Below are 25102 nucleotides of genomic sequence, written 5' to 3' on the forward strand. Positions count from 1 at the left end.
TCCAAGAAAGGGGTGCAGTTGGCCAACCCGAGGTCGCCCGACTGTTTCCATCTGTAAGGGAGACTGAACATGTGAGTAAACAGTGTATCTGACATGTTCAGCTTGTATAATGAGAGGAAGGCTCTGTTTCTCACCAAGACCCACAAAGTGGAAAATTCTCCAAAGAGAAAGGAATTTCAGATCAGATGCTTGGAAAGTTAAAAACAACAACAACAAACAAATGCAGATGTGGAATTAAAGACATGGAGTAATTAAGAACCTATATGTGGAGTGATTCAGACCTGAGGTCACATCTGGAGCAAGCTACTCAATCTTGCTGAGCTTCAATTTTCTTTAAAGGAAACAACGTGGAAGATGATGTCCACATGTAACTTGTGGTACACATGAAGGAGGGTAGTACAGTATATGATGCCTGGCACATCCTATGCATTTTCTAAAACTACTAGTAGTACTATTATTATTGTTACTTATTATACAATTTACTGTAGAAATTAACAGGGAGAGTATTAATAAATGTTAATACAGTGCTAAGTGTCATTTATGATCTCAACTAATTATTTGTTGATTCAACAAACATTCCTCATATCAGAAAATAACCTGTTAGTATATATATATATATATATATTTTTTTTTTTACAGAAGAAAAGAAACCCTGAGGCTTAGAAAGTGTAAACAATGTACCAAAAGTCACTCATTTAAGAGGTAATGGAATATTATTCAGCCTTAAAAAAATGAAGGAGATCCTTTCATTTGTGACACTATAGATGAAACAGGAGTGCATTATGTTAATGAAATAAGCCAGACAAGATAAATACGAATGATATCATTTATATATGGAATCTAAAAAGAAAAAAAGCCACAATCATAGAAACAGAGAGTAGAAAACTGCTTGCCAGGGGCTGGGGTGTGGGTGGGGAAAAGAGGGGAAGATTGGTAAAAGGGTACAAACTTTCAGCTGCAGGATGAATAAGGTCTGAGGATCTACTGTATAACATAGCTACTACAGTCAATAATACTGTACTATATAACTAAAATTTTCTGAGAGAATAGAACTTAAGTGTTCTCACCAAAAAAAGAAAAAAAGGAAAAAGGTGTCATGAGCTGTTACATATATTAATTAACGTGATGGGAAGGATCCTTTTGCAACGCATATGTATATCAAATCATCATGATATACTTTTTGACTATCTTACAATTTTGTCAATTATACCAATAAAACAGAAAAAAAAGAGGTAATAAAGATGAGATTCCAATCCAGGATTATCTAGCTCAAAAAACTACACTCTTAACCATTACAATATAGTATCCATCCATATGTTGTAACTGTAAAATGCTTAACACAAAGGAAACGTTAAATAAATGGTATTTATTCTAACTCTAATGCTTACTAGATATTAGTTATGTGGTATGCTTTACTTCCAACTACAAGGGTATAAGGTGCAAATTCTTGCTACAGAACATAAAAGCCCCTGTGGTACCCCGTAGGATAAACACAGTACCTGTAAATCTCTCATCTCTCAACCCAGAGTCTCCTCAAGTTGGAGGTCTTTACACCCTTTATAATGCGGGAATAATGCCTTTCCCACATTTGCACTGGGCATGAAAATCCATACTTTCAGGTGTATACTGAACCTCCACTTAGCTCCTCGTCACCTTGGAATCACCAGACCAAAGACCATTTATTCCATTAATATAAATGATGTAGGGATAGAAGTACAGAATATACAGAGAGTGTTGGAGGAATCCAAACAACAAGTCCTCCACTCTCAAAACAAATTTTAGAGTTCCAAAAGTAAAGAGCAATGTTTGGAAATAAAACTAAAAATGAAACTAACAACATCTACAATTAGCCAAGTATTTATTATGGGCCAGGCTACTTACTAGGCACTTGATAAACATTACAGCTCATCTTCCTGCAGTCCTTCAAAGCATATAATATTGTTTCTATTTCATAGAGAAGAAAATTGTATCTAAGCAGGTCAGTTATTAGCCCAAGACCACAGGGCTAGGCTGTAAGAAAAGAAGGCCAAGTTTCAGTGGTCAAAATGGTGATGGATGTTATAACTAGAAGATTATGGCTAATCAAATAAAAATATTCAAAACGGTCCTAATGTATTATTAGGATTTCTTTAGAACAACTTGGGTGCCTTAGTGAATACAGCAGTGGTAGGCACTACAGTCTCTTTAATTTGCTAATCATACAAATCTACTTTAACATTCTTGGTGACAAGGAGCTAACTACTGATAAGACAGCTTCTTCAGTTTGGGGGCTACTCCAGGGTGAAATGCCGGAACGTCTTACTGCCTGCAATGTTATCTAGTTCTACCAGGGGGAATAAAGCAGAACAAGTAGCCACTGTTCTTGACAAATGGATACAGTTTCAGTTTTTCAAAATATGAGTGTCACATTCATTCATTGTATCAGATAGATCTGTCAAATGGCTTTGCCCATTTACTAATGGATGGCACACTGCAGACACACGTTGGATCAAAGGACTCAATGTCACCTCACTGATACTGTCATCAATATGATTTGTATTGGCATTTTGTCTCACTCTGACTTTAAGGACTATGCAGGGAGATCCAAGTCTCCAGACCATGGACTGATCACCTCTGCTTGACACAGTATTCTCTGCTCATTTCCAGAGGGGACCAAGGATGAGCTTTTGGACTTCTGAGTCTATTCACCCTACCTGGCAACACATACTAGCTGGGCTGATTGGATCAAGCAGGAGCCCCAGAGTTTAAATTTCCAGCTGTTTTGGAGGAAACAGAGGCTATGCCCCAATCCCATAACCCCTCACTTCTTACTGCTAGCCTATCTTAGGCTGTTCTTGCTGATAGTAGTATTTCATGCTAAAAATTAATTTTGCTTACCTGATGGCAGTCACACAACTCAAATGCCATTTTTATAAATAAGGCAACCACCAATGGAGTGTGATTTAGGGTCTTTTCTTCCGTAGACCCCGCCTACCGTATAAAATCTCCCATTACTGCATCATGGAGACTATAATCCCTTTCTGAAGGAATAGATTCTTTCCAACCATAAGATGAAATAAGGATTTACATTTCCATACTGCCCAAAAGGAAATAAATTGATTACAAAATGCAGGAGAATGACTGATTTTCCATATTTGTTGTGTTCATTAAAGGGTTTTTGAATAGATGACAATATTAAAGAAGTTCAACACACACAAAATAAAAATTAATAAATGAAGAGAGGAAAATTGTATTTACAACAAACAACAAAATAAACACATTGATATATAAAAGGTTGTTATACATCGATGAAAAATGGATGCCATAAAGTCACAAACTAAAAACTATTCACAGCCAATAAAGATATGTTCAACCTTGCTATTATTAATCAAAGAAATACAAATAAAATAATTCAGGTGTCATATTTTACTGACTAGAATGACAAAGTTTTAAAAAACTTGATAATAGTGGTATTGATATTGATAACACTGGTACTGATGAGTGTGTGTGAGAAACCACACTGCATGTTAACTTGTTGGTAGAAATAAAAAGCAGGGTAACCTTTCTGGAAGACAATATGTCAGTATGTACCAGAACTGACAACCAGCCATTCAAGTTCTAGAAGTCCATTCTAAGGAAATAAACAAATGCTCAAAGACATATGAACAAGGATGCTTGTCTCATTGTTTAGCAAAGCAAAACAGGAATAATCTAAATGTTGAACAGTAGGGACTGGTTAAATAAATAATAGAATGCTGTTCAACCATTAGAAATGATGCTGCAGATTTTTATTAGGTGATAGGTAATCATGCTTATATTACTAAATGAAAATGTTATAGAACTGTTTTGTAGTTTGATATAATAATTAAAGGTATTTTATACTTGCATTGTATTTATATGCACCCCGTCACAAAAAAGTTTCAAAAGATACCCTCAAAAATGTTACAGAGATGATTTATCAGAAATGGAATTTTGAGTTATTTTTCTTTTTCTTTAAATCCTTTCAATTTTGGAGTTTCTGCAATGAGTCTGTATTATTTTTACAATTAAAAATATTTAAATTGGGGCTTCCCTGGTGGCTCAGTGGTTGAGAGTCCGCCTGCCGATGCAGGGGACATGGGTTCGTGCCCCGGTCCGGGGAGATCCCACATGCCGTGGAGTGTCTGGGCCCGTGGGCCATGGCCGCTGGGCCTGCGCATCCGGAGCCTGTGCTCCGCAGCGGGAGAGGCCATGGCGGTGAGAGGCCCGTGTACCGCAAAAAAAAAAAATTTAAATTTACAACAAAAGGATCTAAATTCCTCCAGTTTTCCATTTATTGTCCACCCTGGCTCAGGGTATTTGTGTAAAAAAAAAAAAAAAATTAGCTTATTTTCTCTTTTGTATCAATCTAAATTTACTTTTCATAAGTTAACTATTTTAGTCTGGCAAAAGTTTCACACAGGAAAATTGTTAAGGTCTGAGTATTCTATTACCTTTAAAAGCACTGGAAACTTTGAAATTATTTCTTTCAGAATTTTCATATAATATTGAAAGGCGGGGGGGAGGTAGCAAAATGAAGGGAATAGATAGTAGCAGTCAACTTCAATTAGGAAAGAGCAACGAGAGGCAGCTTGTACTCTTTTGATAAGGCAGAAGCCCCATGTGTCAACTCATGCTAAAAAATGTATATATACACACACATATATACATTTGTGTGTATTATATGTATATATGACACACACACATAATTAATCCACAGTCTTAGGGTAATCACTCATTGTGGCAGAAACAAGAGCTGTTGACTACACTTTAATTAGCTCCTCCAGCCTGTAGAGGCATCACTAGGACCAAGATAGGAACAACATTCTCCATCTCCGCTTGCATCTGGGTATGGTTCTATCCCAAAGAATGCGACCAGAGGTGACCTGAAGAGTTTATGTCTGAAGGATAACGAGTTGATAATTGTAGCTTGCAGCTTCCTCTCTCCTTTCCTTTTCAGGAAAAATGTAGAGCCACTTGATGAAGGTGGTGGGTCCCTGAATAACTGAGCAGAAAACTGACCCTCAGACCACCAAAGTCCATACTGCACTCCTGAGTGAGTGAGAAATGAACTGTCCATGTGTTGCTCCACTCCACTGAGGTTTAAGGTTTATTTAGTGTTTAACTAATGCATTTTTTCTTTAAACTTCAGTTGCCTTCTCTGTAAAATAAAGTTTTCGAAAAGGATCCACTGTAAGCTTTTTCCATTGCTTATGTTTTTATCTTAGTTTTTAATTCTCAGAAACATTGTGCGCATTTTACCTTTTAAGTTAGTAAGTCTACTTTTTTTTCCACAAAGACGGGTTCTTCAAGTTATGGAGAAGTCATAGCAGACTGTTGCTTCAGTTTAAGATACGCGTTCACATATGAGATGAGAAGGGTGAGGACCCAGAGAAACGCCTTTGACAGAGGGGAGTGAGAGCATACTGAAGAATGTTTAGTAATAAAGAATTCAGATGGGAGAAACGGATGGGTTACATCTAACAGATTTGCTCAAAGGAATTCTGGAAAGGCAAATATGTGAAAATGTATAGCAAAGACATGAAATGCCTTTTGGTCCCTAAATGGATTTCATTTCAAAGACGTGCATATTGCAAATGCATGCACCATAACACTTCTCTGTCCACTTCTAGAATTTTCTAAAGCCTGACAGAACATCTGCAGAGAGAGGATGTCATTCCAAGATAATCGACTGCAAGTTACTAAATTAAGATAAAAATGTCCTTAACCTTGAACAGGTTTTAAAGAGATTTTAGATGAAAGGAGCCCTCTAGGGTGTTGTATAATTATATAATTTTACCCTTTCTAAAAGGCTATTTACAGATACAAAATGTTTCCCCTCCATTCTTTAAAGTAAAATATAGGATAAAAAAAATAGTTTGGGGATAATATTTGTTTGGGACAGCAGGCACTGCTAATCAGTACCACTCTCTCCTTATTCCTTACTATCAGAGCCCTGGTTTAGGAGACCCCATTATCCTTAAGGCTAAGGTGGCCAGTTTAAAATCCGAGCTGATGAGATCTAAGTGCAAGTCTGCTGACCATCTGTGGTAAAAAAATTTGCTCTCTGAGTTAGACACTGCCTTTTTTTTCTTACTTAATTTCTTTTTTTTTTTTTCCTTTTCTTTCTTCCTGACCAAATTGTTGGAACACTATTGGAGATTCTGGGGTCACTTTGAAGCTATGTGGACGTGCTAGAGATGTGGAAGCTGGAAGAGCGAAGCAACCCAGTCCCCTGGTGATGCCCTTCAGCAGCTGGACTAACGCTAGAGGGACTATCTCCAAACTTCCTGCTACCCGTGGAAAGTAAGGTAAATCACTCATTCACTTTCTGTTACCTACTAACTGATCCAGAACTCTAACCTCAGGGTTCTAGAACCCTTCTCAGTATCCCATAGTCATACTCGTGTTCCGGACTCCTGATCATCAGACTTGCTTATAGCAGATGTATGGGGAGGGCGGGTTCTTCTGGAAGCCCTGATACTTCCTCCCCTACTCCCACCACACACAAATAATGATCTTTATGTCCACTCATCCTTCTATCTACACTCAGAGGCCAGGGCCCCCAGGAAGGCTTCACTGACAACCCTTTACTCCTCTCTATGTGCAGAAAGGGTAGAGGTGTGGGCTCTGGAATCAGACTTCCTAGACTTGAATTCTTAATCTGTTACTTACCAGTTTAGGACTTGGGCAAAGTAGTTACCTTCTCTGGACACCCCTGTAAAACAGGAACACTAAGCAGCACCTATGTACCTTACTGAAAGGATTAAATGAGCAAATGCAGGTAAAGTTCTTAATTTTTTTTCTTGGGTCAATCAATTCTAGCTGCTATTGTTACCTTTGGCTAATTTAGGGCAGAGTCCCTTTGCCCTCCTTTGGTTCTCTGGACCCGTCTCATTCACAACACACACAATCGCATACTGCAGAGTTTTGAAAGGTGGTTCTCAAAATGTGGTCCCTGGGCCAGCAATATCAGCCACACCTGGGAACTGGTTAGAACTCTGGCACTGGAGCCCAGCAATCTGTTTTAACAATATTCTCAGGCAAATCTGATGCACACTAAAGGTTGATGACAACTGAGAACATCTGTCTCAGACTCTCCCTGAGGCATTCACCAAAAATAGAGTTACAGGACCTTAACACCTGATCAGCTGGAGAAGGGGTCTAGTAATTGCCCTGGTTATCATGCTTGTCATGATTTTTCAGCACATAAATGTTTGAGAATCACTGCCATTTTGAATGTGTGTTTCACTTGTCTGTTTTTCCAGTGGACTTTACTTCCTTACAAGGAAGGTTTGTGAAGGTTTGTTGTTGTTGTTTGCATTATTAGTTTTATTATGCTAATTCTAGAATCTCTAGTGCATAGTGCAATCTCAGGCAGGAAGTAGTGGCTCATTAAAACAGGTATCCCAAAAGTCTTAGTAGAACTTCAAGATTAATTCCTTCAGGAAGAGGTAAAATTGTCATTAGATGCAGATTGTATGATACTATATATAGAAAACCCTAAAGACTCTACATGAAAACCACTACAACTGATAAACGAATTCAGCAAGGTAGCAGAATACAAGATTAACATACAGAAATTGGTTGCATTTCTTTATACCAACAATGAAATATCAGAAAGGGAACGTAAAAAAACAATGCCTTTTAAAATCACAACCCCAAAAATAAAATACTTGGGAATAAACCTCACCAAGAAGGCAAACACTTATATGCTGAGAACTGCAAAGCATTAATAAAGGAAAGTGAAGATGATTCAAAGAAATGGAAAGACATCTCATGTTCTTGGGTTGGAGGAATTAATATTGTTAAAATGCTCATACTACCCAAAGCAATCTACAGATTTAATGCGATCCCTATCAAATTACCCATGACATTTTTCACGCAATTAGAACAAATAATCCTAAAATTCATACGGAACCATAAAAGACCCAGAATTGCCAAAGCAATCCTGAAGAAAAAGAACAACGTTGGAGGCATAGCCACCCCAGACTCAGACAGTACTCCAAAGTCACAGTAATCAAAACAGCGTGGTATTGGCACAAAAACAGACATATGGATCAATGGAACAGAATACAGAGCCCAGAAATAAATCCACACACCTCAGTTAATCTTTGACAATTAATCTTTGACAAAGGAGGCAAGAATATATAATGGGAAAAAGACAGTCTCTTCTGCAAGTGGTGTTGGTAAAGTTGGACAGCCTTATATAAACCAGTGAAGTTAGAACACATCCTTTCACCATACACGAAAATAAACACAAAATGTCTTAAAGACTTAAACATAAGACATGACACCATAAAACTTCTAGAAGAGAACATAGGCAAAATATTCTCTGACATAAATCATACCAATGTTTTCTTAGGTCAGTCTCTCAAGACAATAGAAATAAAAATGAAAATAAACAAAGGGGACCGAATCAAACTTACAAGCTTTTGCACAGCAAAGGAAACCATAAACAAAATGAAAAGACAACCTACAGAATGGGAGAAAATATTTGCAAATGATGCAACCAGCAAGGGCTTAATTTCCAAACTATACAAGCAGCTCATACAACTTGATTACAATAAAAGCAAACAACCCAATCAAAAAAATGGGCAGAAGACTTAAAGAGACATTTCTCCAAAGAAGAAATACAGATGGCCAATAGGCACATGAAAAGATGCTCAACACTGCCAATTATTAAAGAAATGCAAATCAAAACTACCATGAGGTACCACCTCACACCAATCAGAATGGCCACTATTAAAAAATCTACAAATAACATATGCTGGAGAGGGTGTGGAGAAAAGGGAACCCTCCTACAACACTGTTGGTGGGAACGTAAGTTGGTGCAGCCACTGTGGAAAACAGTATGGAGGTTCCTCAGAAAACTAAAGATAGACCTACCATATGATCCAGCAATCCCACTCTCGGGCATATATCCAGACAAAACTATAATTCAAAAAGACACATTCACCCTGATACTCACAGCAGCAATATTCACAATAGCCAAGACATGGAAACAACCTAAATGTCCATCAACAGATGAATGGATAAAGACGATGTGGTACATATATACAATGAAATACTACTCAGCCATAAAAAAAAGAATGAAATAATGCCGTTTGCAGCAGCAACATGGATGCAACTAGAGATTATCATACTAAGCAAAGTAAGTCAGAAAGAGAAAGACAAATACCATGATACCACTTATATGTGGAATCTAAAATATGACACAAATGAACCTATCTATGAAAAAGAAACAGAATCAGAGACATAGAGAATACACTGGTGGCTGCCAAGGGGGAAGCAGGTGGGAGAGGGATGAACTGCGAGTATGGGATTAGCAGATGCAAACTGGTATATATAGATTGGCTAAACAACAAGGTCCTACTATATAGCACAGGGAACTATATTCAATATCCCATGATAAACCATAATGGAAAAGAATGTGAAAAAGAATGTATATACATATGTATAACAGAGTCACTTTGCTGTACAGCAGTAATTAACACAACGCTGTAAACCAAGTATACTTCAATAAAAAATAAGTTAATTAAATTTTAAAAAAGATTAATTCCTTCAGAAGAACAACTACTCCACACTCACAAAAAAAAGCACCCTTTGAAAGTTTAAATTTTTGAATTTCTTTGCCACTTCCTTAGTTTTGATCATCTTGGACAATATATTTTTAATATTGACTTTTAAAAAAAAATTGTTTCAGTGTTTGCTATCCTTAGAGAGACAGAAACAGATAAGTACAACTAAATACTTATTTTTCAAAAGTCTCAAAAGTATAAGGGAAATGAAAGTAATTATATCTTCAAATGATTTTGGGGTATGTTTTTAATTTCACACTTCTGATACTATTGAAGATTAAAACTGTATTAAGACATTTGAGACATGCCGCATTGGTATTAAATGAATTTAATTTTGTGTAAAGTGGTAGAAATATTTTCTTCAGCAAACATATCTGCAGATATAAAATCACAACCATAAATCTACAAAAAAGCAAGCTATTGAATGAAATCTGATTGGTTATTTCCCTGAAGTATGGATCTGCTAATAATTTAATTTACTACTTGCTAACAGAAGCCAAAATTTAAATATACATATATATATATGTGTGTGTATATATACATATCTTCAATTTTAAATCATTCATATATATGAACAAGTATACATACACATATATAACAATTGTTCATATATATATATATATATATATATACACAATTTAAATTAAAGAAAGTACATCTGGTGGCCTATTTTTTCCCCCACGATTTCTAAAGAACACCATATTCTACTCTAGGCAGTGGAATGACAATCCACCTTAAGGGTTGTTCAATGAGCATATATGAGAAACCACTGGTTTAGCCAATGATGTACTTATTGAGGGAGGCCCTAGTGCCACTGTCAAGAGCTTATCCACAGGAGAGATAAGAAGGTACTTGTTTGGTTTGTGAAAAGAAGGAGTAGTGAGGAATGGCAGGTAGCTGCAGGCTGATGACACGTGATGTCCATATATATGTAGAACCAACACACCCATAATTGCACCCATTTTCCATACCCAAATCCAAAGCCTTTATATCATTAATCCCAGGCAAAAATGGTAAGATTCATGTGTGTTACTATCCCACGGCTTCAAGATGCCTATAAACTCATATGAGTATGTCTTAGTTTTATCAGTGGAGGACAAACCAGGCTTCTATCACCAAGCCCCATTCCATAACAGGCAAACCAGTCCAAGACTTCTCTGACTGCTGCAGGGGAGTCTATGGAAGGGGCGCTCACTCCACTGTGATGCCTAAAATGCCTTTGCACAGAGCAAACATTCAATACATGCTGAGTGAATGAATGAGTGAACTGGTGTCATAAAACAGGCTTATTTCAGGGAAATTCCATTCAACAGGCTGGCATTCCTTCCTACCCATCTTAACTGTTAAGCTTGCAATCAGACAAAAATTTAATTATAAAACGTTAGAGCTGAGGAAATTTTAGAAACTGTCTACTCTCCAGAGGTATACAACTTTAATTTAGTGGTAAAAATCACTAGGAGTGATTTAGGAGTCTATCAGACCTGAGTCCAAATTCCACATCTACCATATTTTAGTGAGCAAATAACTACTTCTGAGGCTCTGTCCATGTATGCATTATGGGATATCATAATAACACATACATTAATTGTATGACTATCAGGGGATGAAATGACACAATCCATTTGTCATGGTCAGCTAAGTAATTTGCACCAAGTAAGCACTCGAGACATTAGCCAATATTAATAGCGGAGAGATGAAAACAAAACTCTGGGACTGATGCCTACCCTAGTGGCCCCAGTGGTCATAATGACTTTCTTCCATTCAGCCTGCTCTCTTCTCACTAAGACTAAGGAAGAGAAGATGAACAAATTAGGAATAACAATTTGAAAATGGTTTTATACTCCTTGAATGAATGGAATTATAATAAAATGATTCATGAGTTCTGAAGAAATATGATGAGACTTTAGATCTTTATGTTAGTTCTCTACAAAACCAATTTATGGCCCTAAGATGTACCTTCCCACCCAGCCCCATCCTTACGAGCATCGAATATCATTGTAAATGGAAAAGTCAACAACACATAAGCAACAAGCTAAGTTACAAGCCAGTGAAGTCTCGGAGGTTTGATAGAGAAAATTCAGATTTATCATTATATGTAAAAATAAGATGATATGAAGAACTCAATCTAAAAAATATTACCTGGAGATCTATAATCTCTATAATAGTGCTATGAAAAGTAAACAGCTAGAAATCTATCTAGATGGTTTTCCTTATAAGAAAGCACTTTCTGTATAACTTTTAATGTACTATTGATGAGAACAATTCAACAAAATTCAAATAAATATCTGCAGATGTCCTACAAGAAGAAAAGCACAGAGTTAGATGCGACAGGGGATAACTGGACTTCAGGATGAGTAAGACCCTATACTTGACCTCAGTAAATTAACATGAAATACAGTGGATGAGTCATGTACAGAATGTCAGAATTCTAAAAGGCCAAGCTAAGTACCAAAAGGAACATGTGGGGATTCTTAAGAAGGAAATAAAAGATTGGTTAGTTGATTATGAAAAGGCAGAAGGGAGTAGGTTCCCTTTGGCTGCTCTTTGAAGAGATCACTTCCTTTCCCCCCTAGTCCTGAGGCTAGGGTGGCATGGGCAATAGAGGAATGTGGGGACTGAGAATCATTTCTACTCTCACCAGAGCGGCTGGAAGCAGATTTTCTTACCAGGATGTAGTAGTATGCTAATAGTTAAGGGTTCTTGAGGTCAGAGAGAAGGGTTTGAATACTCCGGCTCCATCTCTTGCTGTGGGTCAAGTTTCTTACGTTTCTTGCTGTGGGTCAAGTTTCTTACCTTTCCAACACCTCAGCGTCTTTATCTGAAAATTGGGGATGATGATAATGTCTCCCACCTGAGTGTGAGAACTACATGATACAGTGCATACGCAGGGCTTAATTTGGTGCCTGGCACACAGAAAGTGCTCAGTACAGCAGGCGAGTGTAGTGACAATAAAGGCAAAGATGACGGAGGTAGTCTGGGTGTTGCCCCCAGAACAGGTTCTGACTGGGAGAGAGTTAAAGCACCTTTGGGTTCATGGGGGTTTATATATAAGCAACGGTTGATCAATGTGAGCTGGTTGTCCAAACGATTATGTGCAATCTAAGAAAAAAATGGGCCTCGGATCTGCTCAGCTACTTAATAATATTAGCAGCGGTAGTAGTCAAAGAAGCTAAATTTTATTACGTGTTTATATGCCAAACAACGTGCTGAACGCTTTAAAAGGATTTACTCACTTATTACAGCGAGGCTATACGCTAGGTCCTGATAATGTTACTCGTCTCTTTCAGATGTTGACTGAGCCTCAGAGGGGTTACAAAAGCACCTAAGATCCCGTTGTCAGTACATGACGGAAATGAGTTCAAATCCAGCCTGTCTGACTTGTTCTTAATCACTAAGGTATGAAATTAAGCATGTTGCCCTTTGCCTGATTCTCCTTCTGAGGCCTGAATATTTCACTTAGCTCCCTGAGTGCAGAAGAGAGAAAATTCTCTCTCCTTGACCGAACTTGGCATCAATATCCAACTCCCCTTCTCAGAACGGGTTGCTTCAACGAGCAGCAATGAATGCCGGGTCGTGGACCAGTCACCTTGATGACTAAGAGTCAGACACTAGGGAAAGAAAATGCTCTGTGACAATCCTACCCTTGTACAGAAACAAGACAGAAATGGGGGGACAGGGCAGAAGATAGTGGAATAAGGCATAGGAAAAATAGCACCTGGCATCGTGACAGTAATAATAATAATAGTAGTAGTAGTAGTAATAGTAATAATAATAGACTTCACTATGATCTAGGCATTGTATTAAGTGCTTGGTGTAAGTGACTTCATTTTAACATTGAAAACAAGTCTATGAGGATGAAATATTATTAACATCATTTTATAGGCAGGAGTATTGAGGTGCAGGTAATCAGGTAAATTGCCCAAGCTCATATGGTTAGCAAGTGGAAAGCAGAGATTTGAACCAGAACCTACACTCCTAACAATTATGCTATAACCATTATGCTGAAGACGTAAGAATTCCAGTGGTCTTTCCCCATAACCCACTCCTGCACTCCAGACTTGAATAGTCCAAGATCAAGAGAGAGCAAGCTTGGAGTTGCCACTCTTCAGTGAGTTTCAATCATTTCAAAACGGTGTATTTGCTAACAAGATGCACTTCCTGTGATAATCTTCTCAACCAGGTATCAAGAAACAGGAAGCAAAGATTCAAGTAACAGTATGTTCCTACTTATGAGGAAGGTGGGACAGCATAGTTGACACTGGGCTTAACTGTTCTGGGAAACGTGGTCCCAGTAGGCATACACGCTGGTACATTTTCCCCACCTACCAAATACAAAAGCAGTATTTCATTTCCATGTTGCTCTTCAAAGTTCCACCTCATCCGTGCCTGTCATTCATCCTCTGGCCTCTTCCTGTCTCCATTTCTGTACAGAAAGGTGCTGAGTCTCTGCTCTCGGATACGAAAAGGGTGTGTTAGGAGAGGGAGCCATGGTACCTCGATGTCTTTTTTTTTTTCATCTTAATTCTATTATGCCAACTCCACTGAACTTAATTAGAGTGAATACAGAATTACACAATTACTCTCTGTTCTATTCTTCAGATGTTATATTTTGATAAAATTTACTACATGCTGCTCTCCCCTTGAACACCAGATGAACACTAGAAATGGATGTGTGTTGACATAAAATCTGTTATAATTACAATTAAAGTATAGCTTACATAATGATAGTGTTAACATAAAATTATAGATGTGTAGAGACAACGTGGTCATGCATTTTTTAGTATAAGTACATGCTTAGACCAATGTCTGTTAGCGGAATGAAGATGGAAGAGAATTTTGGTTAAGCCACAAAGGCTGTTTAAGGACTTGCAGATAGCTAAGGGGAACTCAAAGACCAGTTAGATAATATTTCCCCTGCCATGTTTTTCAATTGCAAAGTGAAGGGAAGATGTGAAAGTAAGTACCCCTATGGAAATTACAAGTGCATTTTTTTCCTTGAATACCTGGGTAAATGCTTAAATTCTAATGTATATCAGTGATGCAAATTTTCAACTGAGTTTGATAAATCATAAAATAATAATTATACATATATGTATATAAAATTGCATGGAACTAGACAGTTCAGAGTTACTTCTAATTAAAGAGGTACCCTATGACAACTAACTTAAACCTTACAAAATATGGTTCCAAGTACCCTATCAGAGTGAAAAGTAGGAGACTGAAAGGTTTATTGTAAATGTTTGTAGTCACGGTGTCTTAACTAAAACTACTGTGTCACAAATACTATTAAAATAATTGTGACATTTTATTCACTTTTACTGCAAACAACAAAACAAACTATAGGTATTTTTTCATTTCAGGTAATTATTTTAGCTAATAGTTATTAAATGTTTTGAGAAGACAGAGTGCTAATTGCATTACTTCATTTTATCTTTAAAATAGCGCTTCCATGTAATTATTCTTAATATCTCCATTTTATGAAAATGTATCTCTAGTTTAGACCTTTCTTCAGAACTGCAGACTTGTGTATCCAACTGTGTACTCAGCATCTCTACTTGGACGTCAAGAAAACATCTCAAATCTTATACCTCCAAAACTGGTCTTTAATCCCCCGAACATGCTGTACCCCAAACTTTTTCCATCTTAGGTGACAGTAACCACACCTTTCCAGTTCCCCAGGCCCTAAATCTCGAATTCACCCTTGACCCCCTCTTCCTTTCCATTCTTGCATTCAATCTACCACGAAATGCTGTCACAACCTTCCCGATGTGCCACTTCTGAGAACTACCAGCCACTAGCAGCCTGGTGCAGGCCACCAACATAGACCTCGAGGATCCTGTAGTCGCCTCCCGAGATTCTCCCTGACTCCACTCTCTCCCCACATCCTCAAGACCACAGATAGAGTTATGCTTTTCAAACAAGAGACAGTTCATGCCACACCTCGGCTAAAATCCTGCCCCTGGCTGCCTACATTTAGAGTAAAAGACACAATGCGTGTGATGGCCTCCCAGGACTTACCCAATCCATCCCATCACATATCCGACCTCCAGCCCTCCTGCTGTCTCTTCCTCCCCACTGACTAAGTCAGCCAGGGTGGCCTCCTTGATATTCCTCCAAGCTGCCCGGCATATTTCTGCCTTAGAGTTTTGGGACTGGTTATTCTTGCTCCCAGGGAGTGGTCTCCGCATCATACATTCTGACAACTCCCTCACTTCAAGTCTTTGCTCAAATGTCAACTTATAAAATCCACCCTGACTACCCTATTTAAAATCAGAACCTACCTGTACACTCCTCCAGCACTCCCAACCCAAGCCTCTTCAGTGAGCTTCACATCCTTTTCCTTATCCCGTAGCGCCCATCAACTTGTGACAAAGTATAGAATTTATTTATAACATCTGTTTCCACACGAGAGTGTAAGGAGGGAGAGAACATGCAAGAAGGAGCACGCAGGCAAAGGCTCTTGTCTAATTTATTCATTGATACGTCCAAGCATAGAGAACAGGAAGATGCTTGATAAATAGTCCTGAAAAAGATACAGATGAGGAAACTAGTAGTAAAGCTCAGAAAGTTTAAGTAACTTCCTCAAGGTTCTAGAGCTAGAAGAGGGTCACAGTAGAATTCACACTTGGGGATGTCTAACTTCAAATTTCTTAGCCTCTCTGCTATCTTTTTGGGTTTTTTTGTTTTTTTTTTGCGGTGCGCGGGCCTCTCACTGTTGCGGCCTCTCCCGTTGCGGAGCACAGGCTCCGGACGCACAGGCTCAGCGGCCATGGCTCACGGGCCCAGCCGCTCCGCGGCATGTGGGATCTTCCCGGACCAGGGCACGAACCCGTGTCCCCTGCATCGGCAGGCGGACTCTCAACCACTGCGCCACCAGGGAAGCCCCTCTCTGCTATCTTAAGTCCATGCAATTCAGAATTTGTTTTAATCAGTGCCATGGAAATTCTCACTCCACTGAATAGTATCACTAAAGTGTTCTCTGTCTAGATTTATATATATATTTTCCATTTAAACAAAGGAAACAGAAGAGGGGAATTCATCATGGGTTATTGCGGTAATTTTACAGCAATTTTAGCAATAATGACATTTAAGTAATAGTGATATTTAATGATAGCATAATAATAATAAAATAATAGCTCTTAAATGTATTGAAGACGAATCGCATGCTAAACTCGGTGCTAAAATATTTCCATGTATATTTTGTGCAAAATCCTTATGAATATTCTATCAGTTGAGCTTTATGTGTAACTCCACCAGGCATACTTCTCTTACTCCGCTTTCAAAGATAAGGAAATTGATGAGAAGTGTGGTAACCGTTTGATCAAGATGAGACTGGTAATAAGTTGTGAGTATGAATTTAAATTCAGGTCTAACTCCAGAATTTGATTCTTAATCCCTACATGAAAATTCTGATAATTCCTTTGCTAAGAGTATGTTTTCTCCTGGAAAACATCCCCCATTATGTCTGTCTGTGCTCATACCTTCAGAACACAGTCAAGTTTGAAACATGATAAAAATGTTTAAATAGTGTGCTTTAATAAATGGACATATCTTCATCTAAACAATAACACAAAAAGGCAGGCTGAGCCCTTTGAAGTGGCTTCGTTGCTATCTTCCATCCAGAACAAGAGAAGGAATCAACAGCTGCAGAGTAAAGAAAGCATGAAACCCAGAGATGGAGGATTCTGTAAATGACCAATTACAAGACTATTAAGCCACACTTTCATAGCAAGAGGCAAAATATTCCATTAAACTGAAAATTCTTCTACCCCTCACTCCAAGGCCCACACAAGCATTAATGTTGCATTTATTAGGACGTATTTCCTGTGCTCTATCAACTTGACTTTCAGCGACTGTATTAATCCAGTCCTTTCGCTTTGCACATATATCTGAATGATGGATTCCATCACTGGAGTTTTGTAGAAAGAGTGGAGTGAATGAAGTAAAGTTTGGGAAGAGCCATCATAATCCATAATGATGGGCACTGAATCAGGACAAGAAGAAACCTCTCTTCTCATTTACTTGAATGAAAATTCTACTATATATTTATTGCCCCTGTACAGGGCCATCTGTTGAATAATGGAAAACAAGCATCTTTCATTTGGAGGTAGGATTTGTGTGCTCAAGTTTCTATGGGCCTGCAGAATTAATCTTGTTTTAGAAATGAAATAAAATGTAATTTCTTACTGTAAGTAGATGTGGTTAAGCAACTGGCAACTTTGATGTCTTTAAATCACTGCAGTTTCGGGGTAGGCAAATCTATAATTATTTCAAGCACTTCTTTATTGGTGCAACAATTGAGCGGTGTACATAGTGGTCAACAACCTGGGCATCGTCAGACGACTTAAGTTTGAATCTAGACTTTGCCACTCACCAGCTATGTGACTTTCAGCTATGAGAAGCACTTTCTTCAGCTTTACAGTGTGGATTATTACATGCCCTTTGCAGAACTACTGTAAGAACTAAATGTATATGGGCACAGTGGCTCATAGTAAGGGCTCAAATTAGTACTGTGGTCACTACTAGTAGTACTGAAAAGAAATTAGAACTTCTAGTCTCATAAAGTGGGATATGTGTCCCTTTATCATTGTAATTTCATATCATTTTACTTTTGACCTTATAATTTAATAGCTTAATCCAAGAAACATTTAGCAGTAAATATAATCGAAAGAAGATTACTTGTCAAACATGAAATACTGTAGTATCAAGTGTGTTGGCACAATACTCTTCTCAGACAATTAACCTGTAAAAATATGTTATTGTCTTCTTTTTAATTAAGCACATTGAATATATATATTTACTGTGCCAATTGGCGAAAGGTCCATTAATTAATCAGTCTAACTATATGTTGCATAAACGTCTTCTAAACATAATCGTATATGTACTTTATTTGCTGGGAAATTGTGTTTGAGATTGTTCTTTCCTGCCTATTTAAAGTAAAAGAGGGTGAGAAGTAGAGTTAGGCTTAATGTACTTTGTACTCCATTATGCCATGAAAACGCTTCTGTGCCCTGGAGACAACAACAAAAGATTTGCTTTAATGACAAGAATCAAGTATGTTCTAAAGCTTCCAGGTAGGAGGCGCATAGGTTGCAGTTTATGTCAGAAGTCTTTGCTCTCTCTCTCAACTGCGTCTAGATGGGAAAGATGTGGTCACAAGTTCTTCAAGGTGATACAGTAAATGTTGGAAAGAGGGGGGTAGGAGGCAGAGTTTTGAATATCTCAGACCTGACCTAGAAGGATTTTATTTAAAGAAAATAGCAGATATGATTTTTCTCTTAAGGAATGCCAGTCAGCAAACCTGACATTAATGTAGGAAATTAGCTCTTTTAGCTATGATGCTTTCAAATGCACATGGCTGAAAACAAATTCAAAATAGTCAAAGGAAATTTAAAAACAAAAACCAAACAACAACAACCACCTCAACAAACAAGTACTAGAAATTCAGGGATGCAGCCATATTCAGATACAGTTGGATCTGGAAGTTCCAGAGTATCAGCAGGGTTCCAGCTCTCTCTCCATCGCTCAGCCCTGCTTACCTCTGCAAGACTTTATTTTACAGAAAGTCTCTTCTTGTGCTGCACGGTCACTGGGAGTCCCAGAGTCACATCTCCCCAGCTTAGAAATTCCAGAGAGAAAAGACAATTCTTCCATTTTTCTCTGAGAGAAAAGTCCTGGGGAGGAGTCTGATAGACTTAGCCGAGGTCAGATGCCTACCCATGAGCCAATCACCTGCTTTACTGGAGTTCAGTCCCTGGGCGACTCATCCCCGGGGCCCGTGAGGAGGCAGGGTGGCATTATCTGGCAGTTCTCCAAGAAAAGCCTGCTGTTTTTGTAAGATGAAAGGGGAGAGGACATGGATAATGAAACCTGTATCTGCTTCTGTAAAATCCACAGAATCTTACTCCCTGCCCTGTGTCAATGACCATGCAGTAAGCTGACCCAGGAGGTCATTTTTCCCACAACAGTCTTCATATATATGACTAAGGAACACACTGGTAAAAGAATATGGGAGAAAGTCTGAGTATGACAAGTCAGCTAGACTGATATTAACTAAAAAAGCTGTGTGAAAATATCCTTAAAAATTGCCCCCAACTCACTCAAAGTCCAAAGTTGGAGCTGGAAATACAATGTCATGGAGTTTAGATAAGAACAGGTTTTCTCCAAGCTGAACTATGACACAGAGATTAGAGACTTCTAGAAACTATACTTTTTCAAAGAAAAAACATCACATGAGAAAAATGAGGCCTAGAAAAATTAAATGACGTAAGGTAACATAGCTAATTAATGGCAGGACTGAGACTAGACTATACTTTGTGTAATTGGCTATGGTCTTTTAAATCCATGATACAACGTCTATATGTAACAAATTTGTTAAACCCTAAATGTTTATGAAATTCAAGTAATCCATTATCTGAATTATTCTTGAAGAGAAAACATCCAAAGACTTCTTAATTGTATGAGTATACATACATAAAATACACGTGGAGGTAACTTCAAATATAGTATGTGTCTGTCTCTATTCCTTCCCTCTCCACTCTTTTTAAAAAATGCCCCTTTAAAAATTGCCCACTCAACATCTGTTAGGTAAATTTGCAGAAACACAGTAAATGTGGAGACAGAAATTGTTATAGAGACTATTCCAAATGGCACTGACACCTGTATTTATGAAATTTTTAAAAGGGTAAGTTAGAGTTGTTTTTTTTAAAAAAAAATCCCACTATAGTAACACCACATCATCCTAGGTACCCAGTTTTATCCAGTTACATAAGATGGAGAAAGAGAGAGAGAGAGAGAGAGAGAGAGAGAAACAGAGAGAGAGAGGAGAAAGAGAAAGAAGAAAGGAAGAAAACCAAGTACTTATGTATAAAATGTTGTTCCCAAAGTTTGAGATTATACTCAAGCATCAATGAACAGAAGGAAAACACTTACAAATTTACAAATGTATTTCATTTATGGTATGAGGGACACAGGTTTAGATTTGCAACACGCTCCCACAAGGGTCAAATTGACCACTTTTTTCTATCTAGTTGCTCTCGAGAGAACAAAACAATTGAAACAGATGCCATTCAATTCCAAGTCTATAGCTTAGGCCATGTCACTGCACATGAAATATTGTTCATTCAGAGTCAGCACATAGCAAGAGTAATTTATACTCTCAGAGTGTTTGCTCTCAAGTCAATAGCAGAGAAGCCTTGAATAAAAACGTTCCCATTAATTGCCATTGTAATATATCTTACTTATAGCCCATGAAACAGTGGTCAGGGGAGATTTATTCTTTGGACACCATATTATATAATCTCTCCACTTTAAGCCATCCCCCACTCTGCGATTATTTTTTAAATATGTTACTCGTAGTCAATATTAATTTACATTTAATCTTTCTTAGCATTAGGAGAGTATTATTTTGTACAGGCTCAGAAACAAATCTCCCGAAATTCCTCCCTGATGCTCCCTTCAGGCTGAAAATGCATTGCAGGGTGGCTGCAGTGACTTAATTCTAGTTGGCAGACCCCTGGCCACACACTAATTTCATTAGCCTCAAACTCCTGGATTTGAAAGATCCACTGAATATGATTCCTGTCCTCTGACATGTCACTTACTAACCAATTCAGTGTGCATACAGAGGAGAGAAAGGACTTGCTCAGCTCTGGCCCACCGGCAGGCAGATGAGAATTCCCAGTCAGAGACACTGTTTACATCTGAGTGGTCATTCTTGCCCGGGTCCTCATTTTCAGGAAGGAACTTCAATCCAGTCTTTGCTGGCAGCTGCAGCATTTGTTACATCCATTACTATCTCCTTGTTCCTTCTTGCCCCTCAGTGCTTAGCATCCCCCATTTCAGTCACTAAGTCTTCCTTCCCCCAGCCTAGAAGCTTACCTCACCATAAATTTTTATCTCAAATGATAGGTTTGGCACATTCCCCACAGCACCCCACAGGGACTGGGGAAAAGAAAACTCAAATCTCTGGAGAGCTAAGAATTCAACCATTTAGAGGAGTTTCTTTTATACAGGACAGTCTTCATTGAGCTGAACCCTGCAATCCCAGAGAAGATTCACCTACCCGTTCTTTTCCTCTTTCCCTAAAGTGACTGTGCCTTTGAACAATGGGTCTGTGTTCCACTATTCTCTCTATTCATTTTGCAGGTTTACAGAGGCTGGGGAACTGGGGACTGGACTTACATGCCAGGAGCTTCTAAGATCACACGCAAAAATAAGGCTACTGGAAGAGATTGTTGGAATCTATCTCTGTATATTTGAACATGGGCAGTGGTTAACCAGGATGCTCACACCAAGCTTATATCCAGCTTGCAGCACAAGCTACAAGTTGGTGCATCCCTCCTACTACCAGCCTCTTCTCAATAAATGCAGGTGAAAACTGGGGGCTCTTTTCCCTCAGCTGTTCAATCCAACATGAATAGCTGCAATTTGCAAATTAGAGGAAAATGACAGTGTTTTCTCTGAATGGTTTTGGTCCCAACCCACACTGCTAATGCTGGCATTCAGTTCCTTTCCTTCCCAGCCCAGGGAACGGGGGAACTAAGCATAAGGCAAGCGTTTTCTTTTCTTGCAAGTGCCTCAGATCCACACACCAGAGAAGGAATCAGCTCCCCCTGGAATCTTTTTCAGCAAACACAATCCTTCAGCCTAGTCGGCAAGCTCTCTCTTGACTTTAAGATTTCACTCTTTTTTCGACAGGCAGGCCCATCTGCAGTACTGCCCAAGCTCCAAGTGAAGGCACCAAAATAATTTTAAAAATGTCAAACAGCAAATGTGCCTTCAACCCCCAGAGCTCCAGTAAAAATACTGTGAGGTGCCCCTGTGGTTCGCAGGTGACCTCTGGCCTCATCCTCCCTGCAGCGCTGCCTCCTCAGGTTCTCTAGTTTAAGCTCAGAGGTAAAGGAAGTGCTTCTGAGTTTTGCTTACAACAACCCAGGCTCTTCCTGAAAGCATTACCTCAAAGTGAAGGCTGCCCAGAGGCACTTTTGGCCTTGCAAACATCTAGAGATCTCCATGGTGGCATACTCAAGAGGTGTTAGAGATGCTCAGAGGCTCAGAGGGGCCATACCAGGCTGCAGCTTTAGACAGGCACCCCTCCTTCTGGCACAAACACAAGCTTCATACTCCTGGGTGCTGATGTAGTGACAGCTTGAATCTCACAAGGAGTCCCCTCCAGAAACCCAACGTGCTTCAGGAAAGGCACTTGAGAGGGAGCCAACTTTTTAGCTACGGGGAGCATAAGGGTCAGCCAGAACATCTGGAGAAGGGACTAACTGAGCTTGGGTCCTACCAGGCAGGGAGAGAGCTGGGCATTAGGAAAGGATCACTTCAAGATAGAGATGAACAAAAAACTTGGAGATAGGGGTAGAGAAGGAAAAGAGGCAGAAATTGAAAGGGAGAACATAAAAACAGAGAGACAAAAAAAAAAAAAAAAAAAAAAAAAGCACGGAGAAAGAGACACAAGGAGAGAGACACACAGGAAGAAAGACAGAGAAACAAGAGAACCCATAGTCACGCAGACCCTGAAACTCAATTTCTTCATCCAGAAGCCATCCATCTATACCCAGGGCGGCACAGGAGCCGTGGGGCCGAGGCTGCGGGAGCAGGCGGTGAGAGAGCACTGCAGCACCGCCCACCGCTCAGCTGGCCCGATCCACCGTCCTCGCATCTTCCGCCGTCGCCCGCCTGCACCCGGAGCTGGAGGACCGCCCGGCCTTGCTCAGCGCACCCTACTGCCTCCCTCCAGGCGCCTTCTTGTCTGGCTCTGAGAATCGTCCTCAAAACCCAGGACTGGGGTTGGGGGCTGCGTTAGGGAGGTCGTGGGAAAGAATGGGCACAGGGTGGGTGCAGAGAAAGCGATTGTGTTTCGCAGTTAGCATGAGCTCACCTCCGGGCTCTGAGCTGGCAGGAGCAGAAAGCTGATCGCCCGGCTCCTGCCAGTGGCCGGATCGCAAAGGCAGTTTAGACGGTGCAAACAACTGCCCAGAGCAAATCACCTGGGGGCACGTCTGCGGGTGGCTTCTCCCCGCTTGAGGACAGTCCCCACGCCTTCCGCCCCATGCCCTCGCAGAGACAGGTTACAGGTCGCGAAATCCAACCCGAGCGAAATGGGCAATTCACGTCCAAATGTAGGTGAAGACCTAGCCTTCGGTTTAAGAACTGCCTCCCTAAGCTCTTCTCGAAATTTTCCAAGGGAGCTGCAGCTTGTCGGGCGGCTTGGGGCAGGGAAGCTGGGGAGTTGAGAAATGCCTAGTTTCTAGGCGTCTTCTCATCTTTCATATTCCTTGCGCCTAACTGGCTCTCACAGGAGCCCGGCACTTTTACAAGCCTGTTTTGGAACCATATTTCACTCTAATGCAAACCCATTTAAATCATCGCCTTGTTTTTCGGAGACTGTTTCTTGTTAATGGGGCCATAAATCCAGAATGTCAAGCCGGATGGAGTGGAGCGCGGACAGGGAAGAGATGGAAGGGAAATGAATCAAGCAGGGCAAGTACCTCCTCGGGTGAGGTGGGAGGGATTCGGCAGCATCTCCAGGGTGGAAATGAGCGAAGGCTGACCAGACCCCGCACCCCTGGAGTCCAAGCCAGCCTTCAGGATAAAGAGCGCGGGGAGCTACGGCGCGCTCTGCCCCGGAGGGAGCGCCCCCCTACCTGGAAAAGCCTCAGGATGTTGGCTACCATGATGGAGACCGAACTCCCCGAAGCCCCAATCACTCCAACTACTTTCTCGGGCTTGACGAAAACCGGAGGCTCGCCGTTGGTGCAGCGCACTTCGGAGGTGTCCTTCTGGATGAGCGCCTGGACGAAAGTGAGCGACTGTTCGAGTGCATAAGTGTCCCTGGAACAAGTGTCCAGGATCCGCGCTCCCAGCGTCACGTTGGGCAGCAGGTTGGGATCGCTGTTGATCTGGTCCAGGGCGTAGAGCATCGCTTCCAGTCTGTGGATCCCGTTCTCCCTCTTGATGTCGCCGCAGGGCACTCCGCTGGGACCCTTCGCGTGCACCGGGAACAGCCCCCCGAGGGTGACGTCCCCCTCGATCCGAATGGAGTGCGGGGCGTACATCTCCTGGCCGCGCGCCGCCGCCGCCAGCGCGCACAGGAGCACCTCCAGCACGCAGCAGGGGAACTTCATCAAAGTCAGGGCGCGGAGCAGCTTCCCCAGCTGGACCATGCTGCTCCCGCGGCTGCGGTGGTGGCGGCGGCACTGGAGGGGACGGTGGCGGGCTCGCCGGAGTCCTGGCCCCTTGGGGTGAGCTCCTCCGGGGAAGCCCAGGGTCTCCTGCGGGCGAGGAGGGTGGGGGCGCCCGGGGAAGGGCAGCCGGCGAGGGTTGGGGGTCCCGCGGCGCCTGCCAGCTTGGGGCGCCGTGCGCTCTCGGGTTCCCTGGCCGGCGCGCCGCGCTCGAGCTCGCGCTCGGTGGCTTGCAGCTCGAGCTCTCCAACAGCCCAGCACTGGGGAGAGAGCGCGGATGGCTATCGCTTTAAATGCGCGTTCGGCTCCCTCTCCACCTCCGCCCACTCCCTC

At 40.6% G+C, this 25102-nt stretch overlaps 1 protein-coding gene across 12 annotated transcripts in view; it reads right to left on the bottom strand.

Annotated features, from left to right (window-relative positions):
• The window catches only part of GRM7 (glutamate metabotropic receptor 7), an 858094-nt gene extending 833022 nt beyond the window's left edge, over positions 1 to 25072 (bottom strand). For all 12 annotated transcript variants that reach the window (XR_009565806.1, XR_009565810.2, XR_009565807.2 and 9 more), the window contains exon 1: positions 24233 to 25072. Coding sequence is in view for 6 of the 12 variants with exons in the window: in XM_060307845.1 (XP_060163828.1) it covers positions 24233 to 24751 (519 nt within the window). In the remaining 6 variants the exon portion in view is untranslated. The remainder of the gene's footprint in view (positions 1 to 24232) is intronic.
• Positions 25073 to 25102: the final 30 nt, after the last annotated feature.

Source organism: Globicephala melas, chromosome 11 (assembly GCF_963455315.2).
Source record: "Globicephala melas chromosome 11, mGloMel1.2, whole genome shotgun sequence".
In the NCBI taxonomy this organism is placed as follows: Eukaryota; Metazoa; Chordata; class Mammalia; order Artiodactyla; family Delphinidae; genus Globicephala; species Globicephala melas.